This window comes from Leptodactylus fuscus, chromosome 1 (assembly GCF_031893055.1).
Source record: "Leptodactylus fuscus isolate aLepFus1 chromosome 1, aLepFus1.hap2, whole genome shotgun sequence".
Taxonomy (NCBI): Eukaryota; Metazoa; Chordata; class Amphibia; order Anura; family Leptodactylidae; genus Leptodactylus; species Leptodactylus fuscus.
In genome coordinates, this window is record NC_134265.1 from 178,653,131 (window position 1) to 178,669,315 (window position 16,185).

The following is a 16,185-nucleotide window of genomic DNA, read 5'->3' on the forward strand; positions in this document are numbered from 1 at the left end:
GTACCCATGGTCCGCCAATCACAAGAGGCTCATATCACCCTCATACATAAAGAGGGTAAAGACCCAACTAATTGCTGCAACTACAGACCAATTTCTCTGTTGAATCACGATTTGAAAGTATGGGCCAAACTTCTTGCTCTCCGCTTGAGAGATCTTGTTCCCAAATTAATTAGTGAAGAACAAGTAGGTTTTATTAAGGGGAGAGAAGGCAAAGAAAACACACATAAGCTACTTCATGTTGTTGACCTGGCAAAAAAATCACACCGCCCTCTTCTTCTTTTGAGTGTCGACGCCGAAAAGGCTTTCGACCGCGTAAATTGGGTCTATATGTCTGAAGCCCTTAAGGCCTTTGGAATCCCGCCTATGTTCGTTCAAGCAATTCTCTCCCTTTATGCGCAACCGCATGCTAGGATAAAAATAAATGGAACTCTATCTTCCTATTTTGAAATATCGAATGGCACCAGACAGGGCTGTCCTCTTTCCCCTACCATGTTTGTACTTACACTGGAGACCTTTTTACAAGCAGTACGTCAAAATCCCCTCATCCAGGGTTTTCGAGTAGCAGATAGAGCAATTAACACACTGGCCTTTGCAGACGATGTACTATTCCTCCTCTCCAACCCGGCAATAGCTCTCCCCGAACTACAATCTCTCATTGTAACTTACGGCTCCCTATCCAATTATAAAATTAACGCAAATAAATACGAAATACTAAACGTTTCCATCCCCGCCTCTCAAGTAGCTCAATTGAAACCTATGGTTCCGTACATATGGAAAGACACGTCGATTAAGTATTTGGGTATTCATCTCCCCTCTGATCTGGCTAATATTTACCCCCTAAATTTTTCCCCTTTATTACAAGAACTGAAGTCTTCTTTACACAACTATGATTTCCCATACTTGTCCTGGTTGGGGAGGAGGAATCTGCTTCAAGTGTATATTGTCCCCAAGGTGACATATGTCTTGCAAATGCTTCCCATACACCTGCCTAGGTTGTTCTTTCAAATCTTGAGGAGACTCTTTTTGGCTTTTCTGTGGAAACACAAATCCCCACGTCTTTCCCACTCACTGCTTGCAAGGCGAAAGGCACATGGTGGCATATCATTACCTGACATGCACTCGTATTACAAATCTATACAGCTCTCAAGATGGATGTTTTATGTCCTTCCCCACAAACAATCCCTAACTACAGTTTTGGCAAATGAGCTATTTGGTCTGAATTTTTTGCAACACCTGTGGTTCCCCACAAGCTCTCCGCATGCTCGTTCGGAGATGTCTACGCTACTAAGAGGCCCGTATGAAACATGGCTCGAGCATAAGGCAGTTTTAGCCCTTGCACCTTCGCCTATTTTACCCGCTAAATTTACCCCTTTACTTCTCTCCGCAAAGTGTTTAGGGGAATTGACTGACACTTCCCTGTGGCAGACATTGGGGAACCTACAACTAAAAAATTTGTTCCTTGACAACTTACCAATCACGCCTCAACATCTCCAAGAACTTATTCCATCGAGGAAACTGAACTTTCTTCATGTCGCACAATTCACTAATATCCTCAAGAAGTTGCTTCTTTCCACAGACCCTTGCAGGCCGCTCACCCCATTTGAAAAAGGATTGGTCTCATTGCTTCCCTCCCAAAGGAGAACCGCTTGGTGTAAAGCTATGATTGAGAGAGATCCAGAACCAACTAAACCTGTTTTTCTTTCCGTGTGGGAGAAGGAACTTGCACTCAATTTTTCTACAGATGATGTTGAGTTTATCCTGAAACATTCTCATGGACATTCGATTTGTGTGCGGCTACAAGAACTGCATTATAAGATACTTACCAGATGGTACCGCACTCCGAACTGGTTATACAGGCATGGTCTAAGTGAGTCTGATATATGTTGGAGATGCCACAGGGAACCTGGAACAATGCTTCACATCTGGTGGTCATGCGATTTGCTCCAGTCTTATTGGAAAGGAATTGAAGACCACGTAAATAAAGCTTTACACATCTCGGAACCCCTTTTTCCAGAAAAGGTCCTTTTGCTAGGCCCCACTTCCCCCTTGAGTACTAACAAGAGAGCATTATGGTTTCATCTGATTGGAATTGCGAAATCTCTGATTCCCCTCTTCTGGCTAAATCCCTCTCCTCCGTCCATAGATATGTGGATGGAAAAAGTTCAGCAAGTAGCTCGCTTTGAGGAATTATTGAGTTGGAAAGACAGGGCACATGACAAATATGTTAAGATATGGTCTAGGTGGTGGAAATTGTTCGATTAATTTTGCACTAACACAGAGTGGTCACTGTAGGTATAAACTCCTCTTCTTTAGTCACGCACTCCCTCCCTCTCCCCTCCCCCTCTTTTTTCTCATTTCTCTCCCCCCCCCCCCAATGCTCTTCTTTATTTGTCCTTTGGTTTATATGTTTGGCTTATCTGTCATTGTTTTAACCCAGTTTTTACATTCCGAAACTCTTGAGATATGAGTGACAGATTCATGCTACAGTTTCTTTTATACCGCTATTGTACCTCTTATCTTTCTGTTATTCGGTTATCATTTATCTTCTGGATACCAGTGAACCAATGTATTATTATATACGTATTGTATCCACTTTTTTTGGTTGTACATTCAAAATTTAATAAAAAGAGATTAAACAAAAAAAAAAACAAAAAAAAAACCATGTACACAATAAGACAACCTGAATGGAAATATTCTAGTTATTATTTTAGCATTTGTATGATTATGTAGTGATAAAAGAATTGCATATGAGTTGGACAAGATAATGTGAGAAACAGAATGAAAATAAAAGCAAGTCAAGGTCAGATAGACAATGGGAAGAGAAGGATGTCAGATAGAACATGGTGTGCATCTGCTTATAAATGGATGGCCACTGACATCCATCATAGCTGTATAGAAAGCAATTGTTACACATTTGCTTTGTATTTTGTCACTTGTCATAACAAGCGGACCACCAGTGTTATAAGACAGCAGATCACATGGTAGAAATATATCATGGTATAGAGACAAATGTGTGAAAACCAGAATATAGGGGAATTCTATATGTATATAGGGGTATAGGGGTATTTTATATGTATCCCAGTTGTTCAAAGCTTGAGCAATATGATTTAGTTTCATTTATGCTTACTAGTACGTCTCACAATGGGGATTCACAAGATGTGCACGTGATTTGGATAGCAAATAAGAACCTGCTCTAGTCACTCTTTGAACATTTCATAAAATCCCTTTAAGGCTAAAGTCCCATGTAGCGAACTGCAGCAAAAAAATGCAGCAGAATAAAAAGCATTGTGGTTTTTTTTTTTGTTGTGCTTTTCATTGTGTTTTTGCCGCATTTTTCTTTTGTGGTTTTTCTTCCCCTACTAAATCTATAGGGAAAATGCTTGTGTTTCCACAGGAAAACTGACATTCTGTGTTTTTGAGAAATGCAGCTTTTCCACAATGTGTGGATGGGATTAACCAGATTCTCATTCATTTTGTTGATACTAGGCACAAGCAATGCTGCAAGTCACTATAAACTGGATATGCCACAGAACTGTTCAAAGCTGCATGGGCTCCAGCATAGGAGACAGGGTTGGCTATTGTTCCTACTCTCCTATGCCCTATTGTTACCATATAGTATCTGTGTATGTGTTGAACAGACATAGATGCTAGTAAACGTGGTTGCCCTCATAATCATAAAAAATAAAAATCAATAAGAAAACACAATGTTATTTAAATTAATGTATTCATTAAATATTTTTTAAATTAAAAAGTAAAACAGTAAAAAAATTGTGAAATTGTGACACATAAAAGAAAATTTGAATAAAAGAAATAATTGGTACCGTCCCTTTAAAAAATGACTAAAATGTTGCAGTACATTTTTCTGAAACTTGAAAGCAGACAACTAAATCACTTCCTTAGAAGTGTGTCTATGATCTGTAAGAAACATTTGGCTCCTTTGAAATATGCATGAATGTAATTTATCATCAATTACTGTATTTGTTAGGAACTCACTTCAGGTCCTCTGTTCCTGTAAATCAGACATTTGGATGCCTTCTGATACAGATTATGAATTACAATGAATATTCTAAATTTGGCACGAGAGACACTTTTTAAGGTTAAAAGGCCAGTCCTCAAGTTCACATTAAAGTATAAGAAAACATAGAAGTGGCACACTTAGGCTAAGGCCCAGTTGATATCTGTGTCCGGTCATTCCGTTCTCCTCTCCGCACTTTTCTCTCTGCATTTTTTGTGGGGAAACTGAGCGGATATCACACGGACCCCATTATAGTCTATGGGGTCCGTGAGTTTCCTTAGGTAACCATTTTTTTTATGTGAATTAGGTTTCTGTTCAGGGGGTCTCAAAGTGGACTCCCCAAATGGAAACCCATGCACAATGTGAACCGAGCCTAAGACCCCACTTTGCAGAGTTGCAGTGTTTTTTTGCTGCTGTGGAAACATAACAGAAAAATTGCTGTGTTGCACAGAGGGAATGCTAGTGGCATTTTGTTGAAGACTGCACAGCAAGTGCCATAACTGCTGGGGATCTGCTGTATTATACAGCAGCATACCTCCCAACTTTTGAAGAAGCGAAAGAGGGACAAAATGTGCGGCGCGCTAAGCGCGCCGTGGCAAATTTAACCCCACCCACTTTTGTGTTGACTCCGCCCACTCGTTAATTTTTCATGTGCCCGCACACAGTATAATCCTCCTACAGTCACCCGTAAATTATATGTCCCCCCCTCTATCTCTCCCCCAGTTTCATATACACCCTTCATCTGCCCCCATTTTCATGTCCCTCTTCCATCTCTGCCCCCAGATTCATGTCCCTCCATCTCTGCCCCCCAGATTCATGTCCCACATCTCTGCCCCCAGATTCATGTCCCTCCATCTCTGCCCCCAGATTCATGTCCCTCCATCTCTGCCCCCAGATTCATGTCCCTCCATCTCTGCCCCCAGATTAATGTCCCTCCATCTCTGCCCCCAGATTCATGTCCCTCCATCTCTGCCCCCAGATTCATGTCCCCTCCATCTCTGCCCCCAGATTCATGTCCCCTCCATCTCTGCCCCCAGATTCATGTCCCCTCCATCTCTGCCCCCAGATTCATGTCCTCTCCATCTCTGCCCCCAGATTCATGTCCCCACATCTCTGCCCCCAGATTCATGTCCCCACATCTCTGCCCCCAGATTCATGTCCCTCCATCTCTGCCCCCAGATTCATGTCCCTCCATCTCTGCCCCCAAATTCATGTCCCTCCATCTCTGCCCCCAAATTCATGTCCCTCCATCTCTGCCCCCAAATTCATGTCCTCTCCATCTCTGCCCCCAGATTCATGTCCCCCATCTCTTCCCCCAGATTCATGTCCCCCATCTCTGCCCCCAGATTCATGTCCCCCATCTCTGCCCCCAGATTCATGTCCCCCATCTCTGCCCCCAGATTCATGTCCCCCATCTCTGCCCCAATGTCATGCCGTCCTCTCCTTCATCTGCCCCCAGATTCACGTTCCACCTCCACATTAAACTTACCTTCTCCTCCGCTCCCTCGCCGCCTCTCTCGCTGACACATGCGGCTGAAGGAAGGAGCTGACACAGGTCAGCTCCTCCCTTCGCCGCTGCCCGCCTCTCTCCCTGACACACGCGGCTGAAGCTGCTCGCGTGCTCGCTTCGCCGCTGCGTCTCTCTCTCTCGCTGACACATGCGGCTGTAGCGAGGAGCTGACCTGTGTCAGCTCCTCGCTTCGCTGCTGCCGCCGGCTCCTGGCGTGTACATCGCGTCTACAAGCCAGGAGCCGGCGGCAGCAGCGAAGCGAGAAGCTGACACAGGTCAGCTCCTCGCTTCAGCCGCATGTGTCAGCGAGAGAGAGACGCAGCGGCGAAGCGAGCACGTGAGCAGCTTCAGCCGCGTGTGTCAGGGAGAGAGGCGGGCAGCGGAGAAGCGAGAAGCTGACCTGTGTCAGCTCCTTCCTTCAGCCGCATGTGTGTTCAACTCAGATCTGCGTCCTCTGGACGCAGATCTGAGTTGAAATCGGGACATACCTCCCTCCAACCGGGACCGCGGGACATGTCACCCAAATCGGGACTGTCCCGTGGAAATCGGGACGGTTGGGAGGTATGCAGCAGAGACTTGGCAGTAGTGCATTAAATGTCCACCTGTAGGGTTTCCCCCCTTCCCCCCTATGTGGTGACCCACTCACCTTTTGTTGCCAGTCTGGCTTCTATGCATCCAGCATACGGGAGCCACCCGGTTAGCATAGAACCTTCTGAAGGCTCACAGGCCTGTCAATGTAATATAAACTACTGAAGCCTGTTTTTGGGAAGGCCCACTAGATATACAGAAAGGTATAGGCTGCAGTACAGTTGTATTGCAGTCTATGGTACAAGCAATCTCATGATTGCAGCTTGTAGAAGGGAGCTAAAGAAATTGAGAAAAGTGAAATAAAAAAAAACCTAAAAGATAAGTTTTTAAAGTATTAAAAATGTTTATCCTCTATCTTGGATAATAAATTGCTGATAGGTGGTGATAGGTGGGGGTTAGACCCCACCGATCCAGTGAACAGGGGGGTATTATCCCCACTGTGACTGTAGCTGCAGTGAAATCAGGTGCACTCCTGCTCCCATTCATTTAAATGGGAGCACTGGAAATAGCTATGGTACAGTGAATGGCAGTAGGTATGCATCTGTGTTCGCTGATGCTACAGTAACAGGGGTAAAGCACCCCATTCTGAGAATCAGTGGAGGGACCTGAATTTGGACCCTGACTAATTAGCAATTTAACCTCTATTTTTCATGGCTTAAACATAACCAAACTCACCATAAAAATATCAAAAATGTTAAATAATTTCCCCCAAATAAATATAACTCTGGTACCTGTCAACGTGTCATGTATAGTTCCTCAGTGACGCTTTTTTTTTATTGTACCATAGGGAGAAAAGTTTTCTGTCTGGCAGATTATATTTTACTTGACAGGTAGCAGTGTTACATGGTGGGGAATTGTTTTTCCTGGTTATGTATAATTCCTCATAATGTAAATCTACTACCTGCTATCTATAAGTCTCTGGTGTCTTCCAACACGCCAAAGACATGCTGATGGGGAATTTTGATTGTGAGCCCTATACAGGACAGTGACTGACAATGTCTGTAAAGCGCACTGAAATAAGTTGGCGCTATAATATTACAGTTGACAGACAGGTGGCAGTCTAGTAGTCACGTAGGAAGTGTACCTCCCATATTTACGGTTGCAGCGATTCAGGTTATTTTTACCTGGGTCACCTTGCTGTATATATGGGATGTGCTCCTCCTGGGGGCCAAACTAGGGAAGCATCAAAAATTATTAGTACAGTACAATAGTAAAACAGTACAAAATTAAAATATATATATAATACAAAATATCTGGCACTTACAGATAGAGGTAAGTAAATAACAAGCTCCAATTTTCTTAACAATCCATATAAAAATATAAAGTTTTGGTCAAAACTGACCTTCATCAGACATTGGAAGACATTGCAAGAAGGAATATAGAGAAAAGTTGAAAATGCCTTGTTAATAAAACTGTTATTCACTTGCATATATCTGGGAATGCCAGATTTTTTGTTATGGTCAATAGTAAGTGCACCATTTATGAAACTCAACCTGAAAGAACTGCCCAAATCACAGTCAAGTCATCCATATTGGAGTCAAGATCACTTACTGTCACAGAAACAACAGCTATCAGTGAATTTGTGCTATAGGTCAGTGATGTTACATATGTTTATAATGTGTCATTTATATTGGGATTTTGTTGAACAATCTTGCATATATTTTTGCATTTTATTTTATTTTTTATATTATATTCTGGTTTTTTTTAGGGTCCAACTGAAAGAGTGTGTGAGGCTAATAGATCATGGAGTGGAATGGAACCTCAGTGCAAAAGTAATTTATAAGATTGTTGTAAAAACTGTTATAACAAAATAATCCTCACTTTAAAAAGTATTACTTAAACATGATTTAGTTGTGGTAGATGATGCTTACTAGGTGCAAGTGGTGACAAGGTTGCCTAGCAGAACCTTAACAGGGTAGTACAGGGCCTTAGACAGTCTGTTATGGAGATACAGCATCCTCTGGAGGCGCTGTGTAATGTGGAGAATACTTTTGTAATATTACTTTTCTGTCAGATTCATACAGAACCCAACAAAAAAACAATGGGGTCCTGTACATCTCCCTAAAATGCTTTACAGCTCACATCTGCCTCCCAAGGTCACAGTCAGCTATAGTACTGATCATAGCCATTTAACCCCTTAGGTGCTGTGATAAATAGTGGTTGCATCATCTAAGGGGGCATTCACACTTGGGTCCGTGTCCACTCTGTGCCACTCCGCCGGGTTTCTGTCCTCAGCCCTGAGAAACTGGACAGGGGATGGCTTCCCGGCGGTCAGTTTTAAAACCCATTCATTAGAATGAGTTTTCAAAGGTAACCACCAGTGTCCTCCGGTGCAGGGAAACCGTTTTTTTCGGCCACAAAAATGTTGTGTCTCGCCGTAAAAAATCATCGCTTTAAACAGTTATATCTCATAGAAATTTGCATTTGATGCCGTATAAAAGATGAAAATCTCTTCTTTCATATGACATTGCAAGGCTATCTATATTATTTCCAGAGGTATCACTGGCTGAAAACACAGGATATATATATATATATATATATATATATATATATATATATATATATATATATAATGCAGTTTTATATAAATATCCTAATCAATCTAGACTATGTCTTAAGAGAGTGGTGTCTCTGGAAATAATAAAGATAGAGCTGCATATTAATAGCATCTCTTCTTGCATATGACACCAAAAGTTTCTACATTTTATAATGCTCAAGAAATAACTGTTTGAAGTGACCCTCCCCTTATTTTTCCTACATTTTACACGACCCCATAGTCCAAGCCTGGACTTCATACATAGTTACTGGGTGAGACACATGAACAGATCTCAATACAGAAGCAAGGGAGAGAATGCAAAGAGGCAAGATTTCACCGAAAGGAGATTGTTATCAATTTTCCTCTTGTGGCCACGTCCTGGAAGGTTTGATTCAGTTCTGCAGACTTTAAAGGGGCTCTATTATTAGGAAAAGTCATGTTTAACTAAGCACATCCTTACTTAGCCTTTAGAAAGGTTATTTTACACGTACCTTTTGTATGTAAATCGCCTCAGTGGTTTTTGAATGAGCCCAATTTTATTCATATGCTAATTAGCCTCTTGGTGCACCCCGGAAGTCTCATCGTGCACCCTCTTTGCTATTGTTTCCTGTGGGTATATACAGCACAGACTGCTGCTGCTGCTGATGACGTCCTGCTTCCTGTTTGCACACTTAATTAGGAGATAGGAAAGAATAGCAGAGAGGAGGCTGCTGGGAACTTCCTGTGCTGGCTGGAAGCACATTAGCATATAAATAAAACCACCATTCAAAAACCACTGAGGCAATTTACATACAAAAGGTAGGTGTGGAATAGCCTTTCTAAAGCCTATGCAAGGATGTGATTAGTTAAAAATGACTTTTCCAATGACAGAGCCCCTTTAAATTTCAGACTAATATGTGCAACTGTAGTACCAGATATATCAAATTTTCTTTCTAATCTCCTGAGACAACTCTCTCTTTAGCTTTCTTTGGTCCTTGTTGAATGTGGTACATGCCATGATACCAAACAGCCCAGTGACTTCACCTATAGATAATGAGAGTGACTTATTAAAAGTGTGAAGACTCCTGGGATTTGCAGGACTCTCCTTAGTTTAACATGTTCCTATGGACAAATTATTTTCAACCTTTTCTAGGGGTGCCATTATGTTTGTCCCGGCCAGTTTAATCCACTTGTTTTTTAAAATTATTCCGTTGATCCAGAACAGAATCCACAACTGATTTTCATTATTTAATTTTAAGTAAATGTAAATTGATTAACCCTTTTGACAGTTTCAAGTTTCAGTGAGCATTGTAGGTTTTTCTTTCTTTAACCAAAGTATACCAACAATTTTTTTCCACTTGTGCATGTAATTTAGAAACAGACTATGGCAAAGGCCCCACATGTCATTTTTACTTAAAAATGCTTTCTCTTTAGAGATTTCCTGCAACCCTCCAGAACCAATAGAAAATGGTCTCATCCAAGGCACAAGCTATTTTTTTGAAGATGAAATTCACTATAGCTGTAGCAAAGGATACGAACTTCAAGGATCGAGCCATAGAATTTGTAATGTGGATAAACAATGGCACCCATCTCCTCCTACGTGTGTGAGTAAGTAGCTATGTGTATCCTTGATTTGATCATCCATTTAATATTGAAGCGTAACTAAACTACACAGTTGCCCAATGAGAGGCAGGAACAGTGCGCAATACAGAAGTGAGGGGAAGAATAAAGATGTAGGATTTCAGAGACAGAAGTCAAAATTTTAATAAAGTATATTTACAAAATGTATTAATGACACAAATACTGCCAGAAAGTCAAAAGTTGTCTGAGAGTTTAGTCACGCTTTAAGTGAATTTGCTAAAGCTATGTAAATTTTTCATCCATAATGACGTATACAACATGTCATTTTATATCGGATATGTTTGCACCTATTAATAGAGATGAGCGAACAGTAAAATGTTCGAGATTCTATATTCGTTTCGAATAGCCCCTCAATATTCGACTACTCGAATCGAATATCGAACCCTATTATACTCTATGGGGGGAAAATGCTCGCTTCAGGGGTAGGCAACATTCGATCAAATTATACTTACGAAGTCCACGAGTGAGGGTTGGGCTGGATCCTCTGAGAAGTCTTCTCCGTGCAGCGTCCCCGCGGCGTCTTCCGGCTCTGAATTCACTCTGCCAGGCATTGGGCCTGGGCAGAGCCGACTGCACATGTCCGCACTACAAGTGGGCATGTGCAGTCGGCTCTGCCCAGGCCTGATGCCTGGCAGAGTGAATTCAGAGCTGGAAGACGCCGTGGGGAAGCTGCATGGAGAAGACTTTTTTTTTTTTTATGTAGATTGTGAGCCCCACATAGAGCTTCACAATGTACATTTTTTTCCCTATCAGTATGTTTTTTTTTGGAATATGGGCTGGAAATCCATGCAAACACGGGGAGAGCATACAAACTCCTTGCAGATGGTTTTCTGCCCTTGGCGGGATTTGAACACCAGGACTCCAGAGCTGCAAGGCTGCAGTGCTAACTACTGAGCCACCGTGTAGCCCCTGCATAGAGAAGACTTCTAAAGGTAGGAGAAGAACCAGCGTTGATTGGCCGACTGTATAGCATTCGGCCAATCAATGCTGGTTCTGCATCAAACTTTTACATTCGAATAGCGAGTGGTACTCGATCGAGTACGAGTATTTCGAATACCGTAGTATTCGATCGAACACCTACTCGATCGAATACTACTCGCTCATCTCTACCTATTAACAATGTCGTTGAGAAACTAAAAGGACTCTATCAGGTCTAAAATACCTTCCAAACCATTAACACTGCCATTTAGGATCCTTTAACAGGATCAGTAACATACCTTTGTGGCCCCAAACCGATGAAGTAAAGAATAGAAAATTTTCTTACTATGGATATGCAAATAAGCTTACCAGTGCACTAGTGTCAGAGACTCTAAAGGAAAACCTTATAAATGACAGCTACAACTCAGGCAGTGGCTGAAAATGGCATTAAGAGCTAAAAGGGTAGCATTAGGCACACGTGAGTTCTTAGGACCGGAATTTGACGTGGAGGCCGCCTCAGATTCCGATCCAAAAAACGGCTAGCTGTAACTGGATGCTGGTGCAGTGTATTGGCATCCATTCGCGACATTCCGCTCCGGATTAGGTGCCTGAAAAAAGGGCAGGTCGCTTCTTTTTTCTACGGGAAATGTCATGTCGCGGACGTCCGTGGCTGAATTAGCCACGGAATCCACCTGAAGAAAGGTCATGATCGGCTCCCATTGATTTCAATGAAAGGCGGTTTTTTGAGCCGGATTCTGACACGGATTCCGCGTCAAAATCCGGCCCAAAATACCCAGTGTGAACTTACCCTTGTCCAAATGCACACAGAAATCTTTGAACTGCAACAAAAAGTTAAACTTATACAAATAAATCTTCACCAAAGTAATTTCCCATAATTATAGAAATATAAAAAATAATGAACAAATATCACCATATGTCATTGTTTCAGTAAATGTGTGTTTGTGTGCTATTAATATGCAGTGAATATGATTTGCACCCATCACTGTATATATAAATGAATAAATGGTTATTTGCTGTGTGACAATGTATATTCTTGGTATGATATGTGTAAACACACTAGGTGTGTCACCCGCCCCAAATGTGTTATTATTAGAGATGAGCAAACACTGTTCGGATCATCTGATCCGAACAGCACGCTCCCATAGAAATGAATGGAAGCACCTGGCAGCAGACTTTGCCGGCGGCCGGCCGCTTAACCCCCCGCGTGCCGGCCGCTTCCATTCATTTCTATGGGAGCGTGCTGTGAGCGGGCTGTTCGGAACGGCTGTTCCGAACAGTGTTCGCTCATCTCTAGTTATTATACCAGATGGTCACAAAAGCGATTTCTAAATCACAATAAAAAACATTGCCCAATCTCACATAAAACAAACACATGTAGATACCAATATTTAACAACAATATTTTGCCTGGATGTCCACCTTCTTTGAATTGATGGAGAGATTTTTTTTGGTGTATGGAACCTGAAAGTCAGAAGCTCAAAACATTGTTACTAGAGAAGAGCGAACAGTGTTCTATCGAACACATGTTCGATCGGATATCAGGGTGTTCGCCATGTTTGAATCGAATCGAACACCGCGTGGTAAAGTGCGCCAAAATTCGATTCCCCTCCCACCTTCCCTGGCGCCTTTTTTGCACCAATAACAGCGCAGGGGAGGTGGGACAGGAACTACGACACCGGGGGCATTGAAAAAAATTGGAAAAAGTCATTGGCTGCCGAAATCAGGTGACCTCCATTTTAGACGAATAGTGGATTTCAAATCCGGGTCATATGAGAATGTGAACTTTGTGACTATGAGACAGGGATAGCTGTACAGGCAGGGATAGCTAGGGATAACCTTTATTTAGGGGGGAATGTTATTAAAAATAACTTTTTGGGGCTCTATCGGGTGTGTAATTGTGATTTTTGTGAGATAAACTTTTTCCCATAGGGATGCATTGGCCAGCGCTGATTGGCCGAATTCCGTACTCTGGCCAATCAGTGCTGGCCAATGCATTCTATTGGCGTGATGAAGCAGTGCTGAATGTGTGTGTTTAGCTCAACTACACCGGTGGAGTAGTTGAGCTAAGCACACAGATTCAGCTCTGCTTCAATCAGCGCTGGCCAATGTATTCTATTAGCTTGATGAAGCAGAGTGTGCACAAGGGTTCAAGCGCACCCTCGGCTCTGATGTAGCAGAGCCAAGGGTGCGCTTGAACCCTTGCGCACCCTCGGCTCTGCTACATCAGAGCCGAGGGTGCGCTTGAACCCTTGTGCAGCCTCGGCTCTGCTACATCAGAGCCGAGGGTGTGCTTCAACCCTTGTGCACACTCTGCTTCATCAAGCTAATAGAATGCATTGGCCAGCGCTGATTGAAGCAGAGCTGAATCTGTGTGCTTAGCTCAACTACTCCACCGGTGTAGTTGAGCTAAACACACACATTCAGCACTGCTTCATCACGCCAATACAATGCATTAGCCAGTGCTGATTGGCCAGAGTACGGAATTTGGCCAATCAGCGCTGGCTCTGCTGGAGGAGGCGGAGTCTAAGATCGCTCCACACCAGTCTCCATTCAGGTCCGACCTTAGACTCCGCCTCCTCCGGCAGAGCCAGCGCTGATTGGCCGAAGACTGGCCAATGCATTCCTATGCGAATGCAGAGACTTAGCAGTGCTGAGCCATTTCTGCTCAACTACACATCTGATGCACACTCGGCACTGCTACATCAGATGTAGCAATCTGATGTAGCAGAGCCGAGGGTGCACTAGAACCCCTGTGCAAACTCAGTTCACGCTAATAGAATGCATTGGCCAGCGCTGATTGGCCAATGCATTCTATTAGCCCGATGAAGTAGAGCTGAATGTGTGTGCTAAGCACACACATTCAGCTCTACTTCATCGGGCTAATAGAATGCATTGGCCAGCGCTGATTGGCCAGAGTACGGAACTCGACCAATCAGCGCTGGCTCTGCTGGAGGAGGCGGAATCTAAGATCGCTCCACACCAGTCTCCATTCAGGTCCGACCTTAGACTCCGCCTCCTCCAGCAGAGCCAGCGCTGATTGGCCGAATTCCGTACTCTGGCCAATCAGTGCTGGCCAATGCATTCTATTGGCGTGATGAAGCAGTGCTGAATGTGTGTGTTTAGCTCAACTACACCGGTGGAGTAGTTGAGCTAAGCACACAGATTCAGCTCTGCTTCAATCAGCGCTGGCCAATGCATTCTATTAGCTTGATGAAGCAGAGTGTGCACAAGGGTTCAAGCGCACCCTCGGCTCTGATGTAGCAGAGCCGAGGCTGCACAAGGGTTCAAGTGCACCCTCGGCTCTGCTACATCAGAGCCGAGGGTGCGCTTGAACCCTTGTGCAGCCTCGGCTCTGCTACATCAGAGCCGAGGGTGCGCTTGAACCCTTGTGCAGCCTCGGCTCTGCTACATCAGAGCCGAGGGTGCGCTTGAACCCTTGTGCACCCTCGGCTCTGCTACATCAGAGCCGAGGGTGCGCTTGAACCCTTGTGCAGCCTCGGCTCTGCTACATCAGAGCCGAGGGTGCGCTTGAACCCTTGTGCAGCCTCGGCTCTGCTACATCAGAGCCGAGGGTGCGCTTGAACCCTTGTGCACCCCCGGCTCTTCTACATCAGAGCCGAGGGTGCGCTTTAACCCTTGTGCAGCCTCGGCTCTGCTACATCAGAGCCGAGGGTGCGCTTCAACCCTTGTGTACACTCTGCTTCATCAAGCTAATAGAATGCATTGGCCAGCGCTGATTGAAGCAGAGCTGAATCTGTGTGCTTAGCTCAACTACTCCACCGGTGTAGTTGAGCTAAACACACACATTCAGCACTGCTTCATCACGCCAATAGAATGCATTGGCCAGCACTGATTGGCCAGAGTACGGAATTCGGCCAATCAGCGCTGGCTCTGCTGGAGGAGGCGGAGTCTAAGGTCGGACCTGAATGGAGACTGGTGTGGAGTGATCTTAGACTCCGCCTCCTCCAGCAGAGCCAGCGCTGATTGGTCGAGTTCCGTACTCTGGCCAATCAGCGCTGGCCAATGCATTCTATTAGCCCAATGAAGTAGAGCTGAATATGTGTGCTTAGCACACACATTCAGCTCTACTTCATCGGGCTAATAGAATGCATTGGCCAATCAGCGCTGGCCAATGCATTCTATTAGCATGAACTGAGTTTGCACAGGGGTTCTAGTGCACCCTCGGCTCTGCTACATCAGATTGCTACATCTGATGTAGCAGTGCCGAGTGTGCATCAGATGTGTAGTTGAGCAGAAATGGCTCAGCACTGCTAAGTCTCTGCATTCGCATAGGAATGCATTGGCCAGCCTTCGGCCAATCAGCGCTGGCTCTGCCGGAGGAGGCGGAGTCTAATGTCGGACCTGAATGGAGACTGGTGTGGAGCGATCTTAGACTCCGCCTCCTCCAGCAGAGCCAGCGCTGATTGGTCGAGTTCCGTACTCTGGCCAATCAGCGCTGGCCAATGCATTCTATTAGCCCGATGAAGTAGAGCTGAATGTGTGTGCTTAGCACACACATTCAGCTCTACTCCATCGGGCTAATAGAATGCATTGGCCAATCAGCGCTGGCCAATGCATTCTATTAGCGTGAACTGAGTTTGCACAGGGGTTCTAGTGCACCCTCGGCTCTGCTACATCAGATTGCTACATCTGATGTAGCAGTGCCGAGTGTGCATCAGATGTGTAGTTGAGCAGAAATGGCTCAGCACTGCTAAGTCTCTGCATTCGCATAGGAATGCATTGGCCAGCCTTCGGCCAATCAGCGCTGGCTCTGCCGGAGGAGGCGGAGTCTAAGGTCGGACCTGAATGGAGACTGGTGTGGAGCGATCTTAGACTCCACCTCCTCCAGCAGAGCCAGAGCTGATTGGTCGAGTTCCGTACTCTGGCCAATCAGCACTGGCCAATGCATTTCTATGAGGAAAAGTTAGCTTGCGAAAATCGCAAACTGACAGGGATTTCCATGAAATAAAGTGACTTT

General features: G+C 44.3%; 1 protein-coding gene across 2 annotated transcripts in view; it reads left to right on the forward strand.

Annotated features, from left to right (window-relative positions):
• Nucleotides 1-16,185, forward strand: part of SVEP1 (sushi, von Willebrand factor type A, EGF and pentraxin domain containing 1) — a 260,025-nt gene that overhangs the window by 203,035 nt on the left and 40,805 nt on the right. Inside the window, exons 41-42 of one of the 2 annotated variants that reach the window (XM_075280353.1) lie at nucleotides 7,822-7,885; nucleotides 10,063-10,232. In XM_075280353.1, the coding sequence (XP_075136454.1) occupies nucleotides 7,822-7,885; nucleotides 10,063-10,232 (234 nt within the window). Of the gene's footprint in view, nucleotides 1-7,821; nucleotides 7,886-10,062; nucleotides 10,237-16,185 lie in introns of both variants that reach the window. The other variant, XM_075280352.1, reaches the window with a different exon arrangement.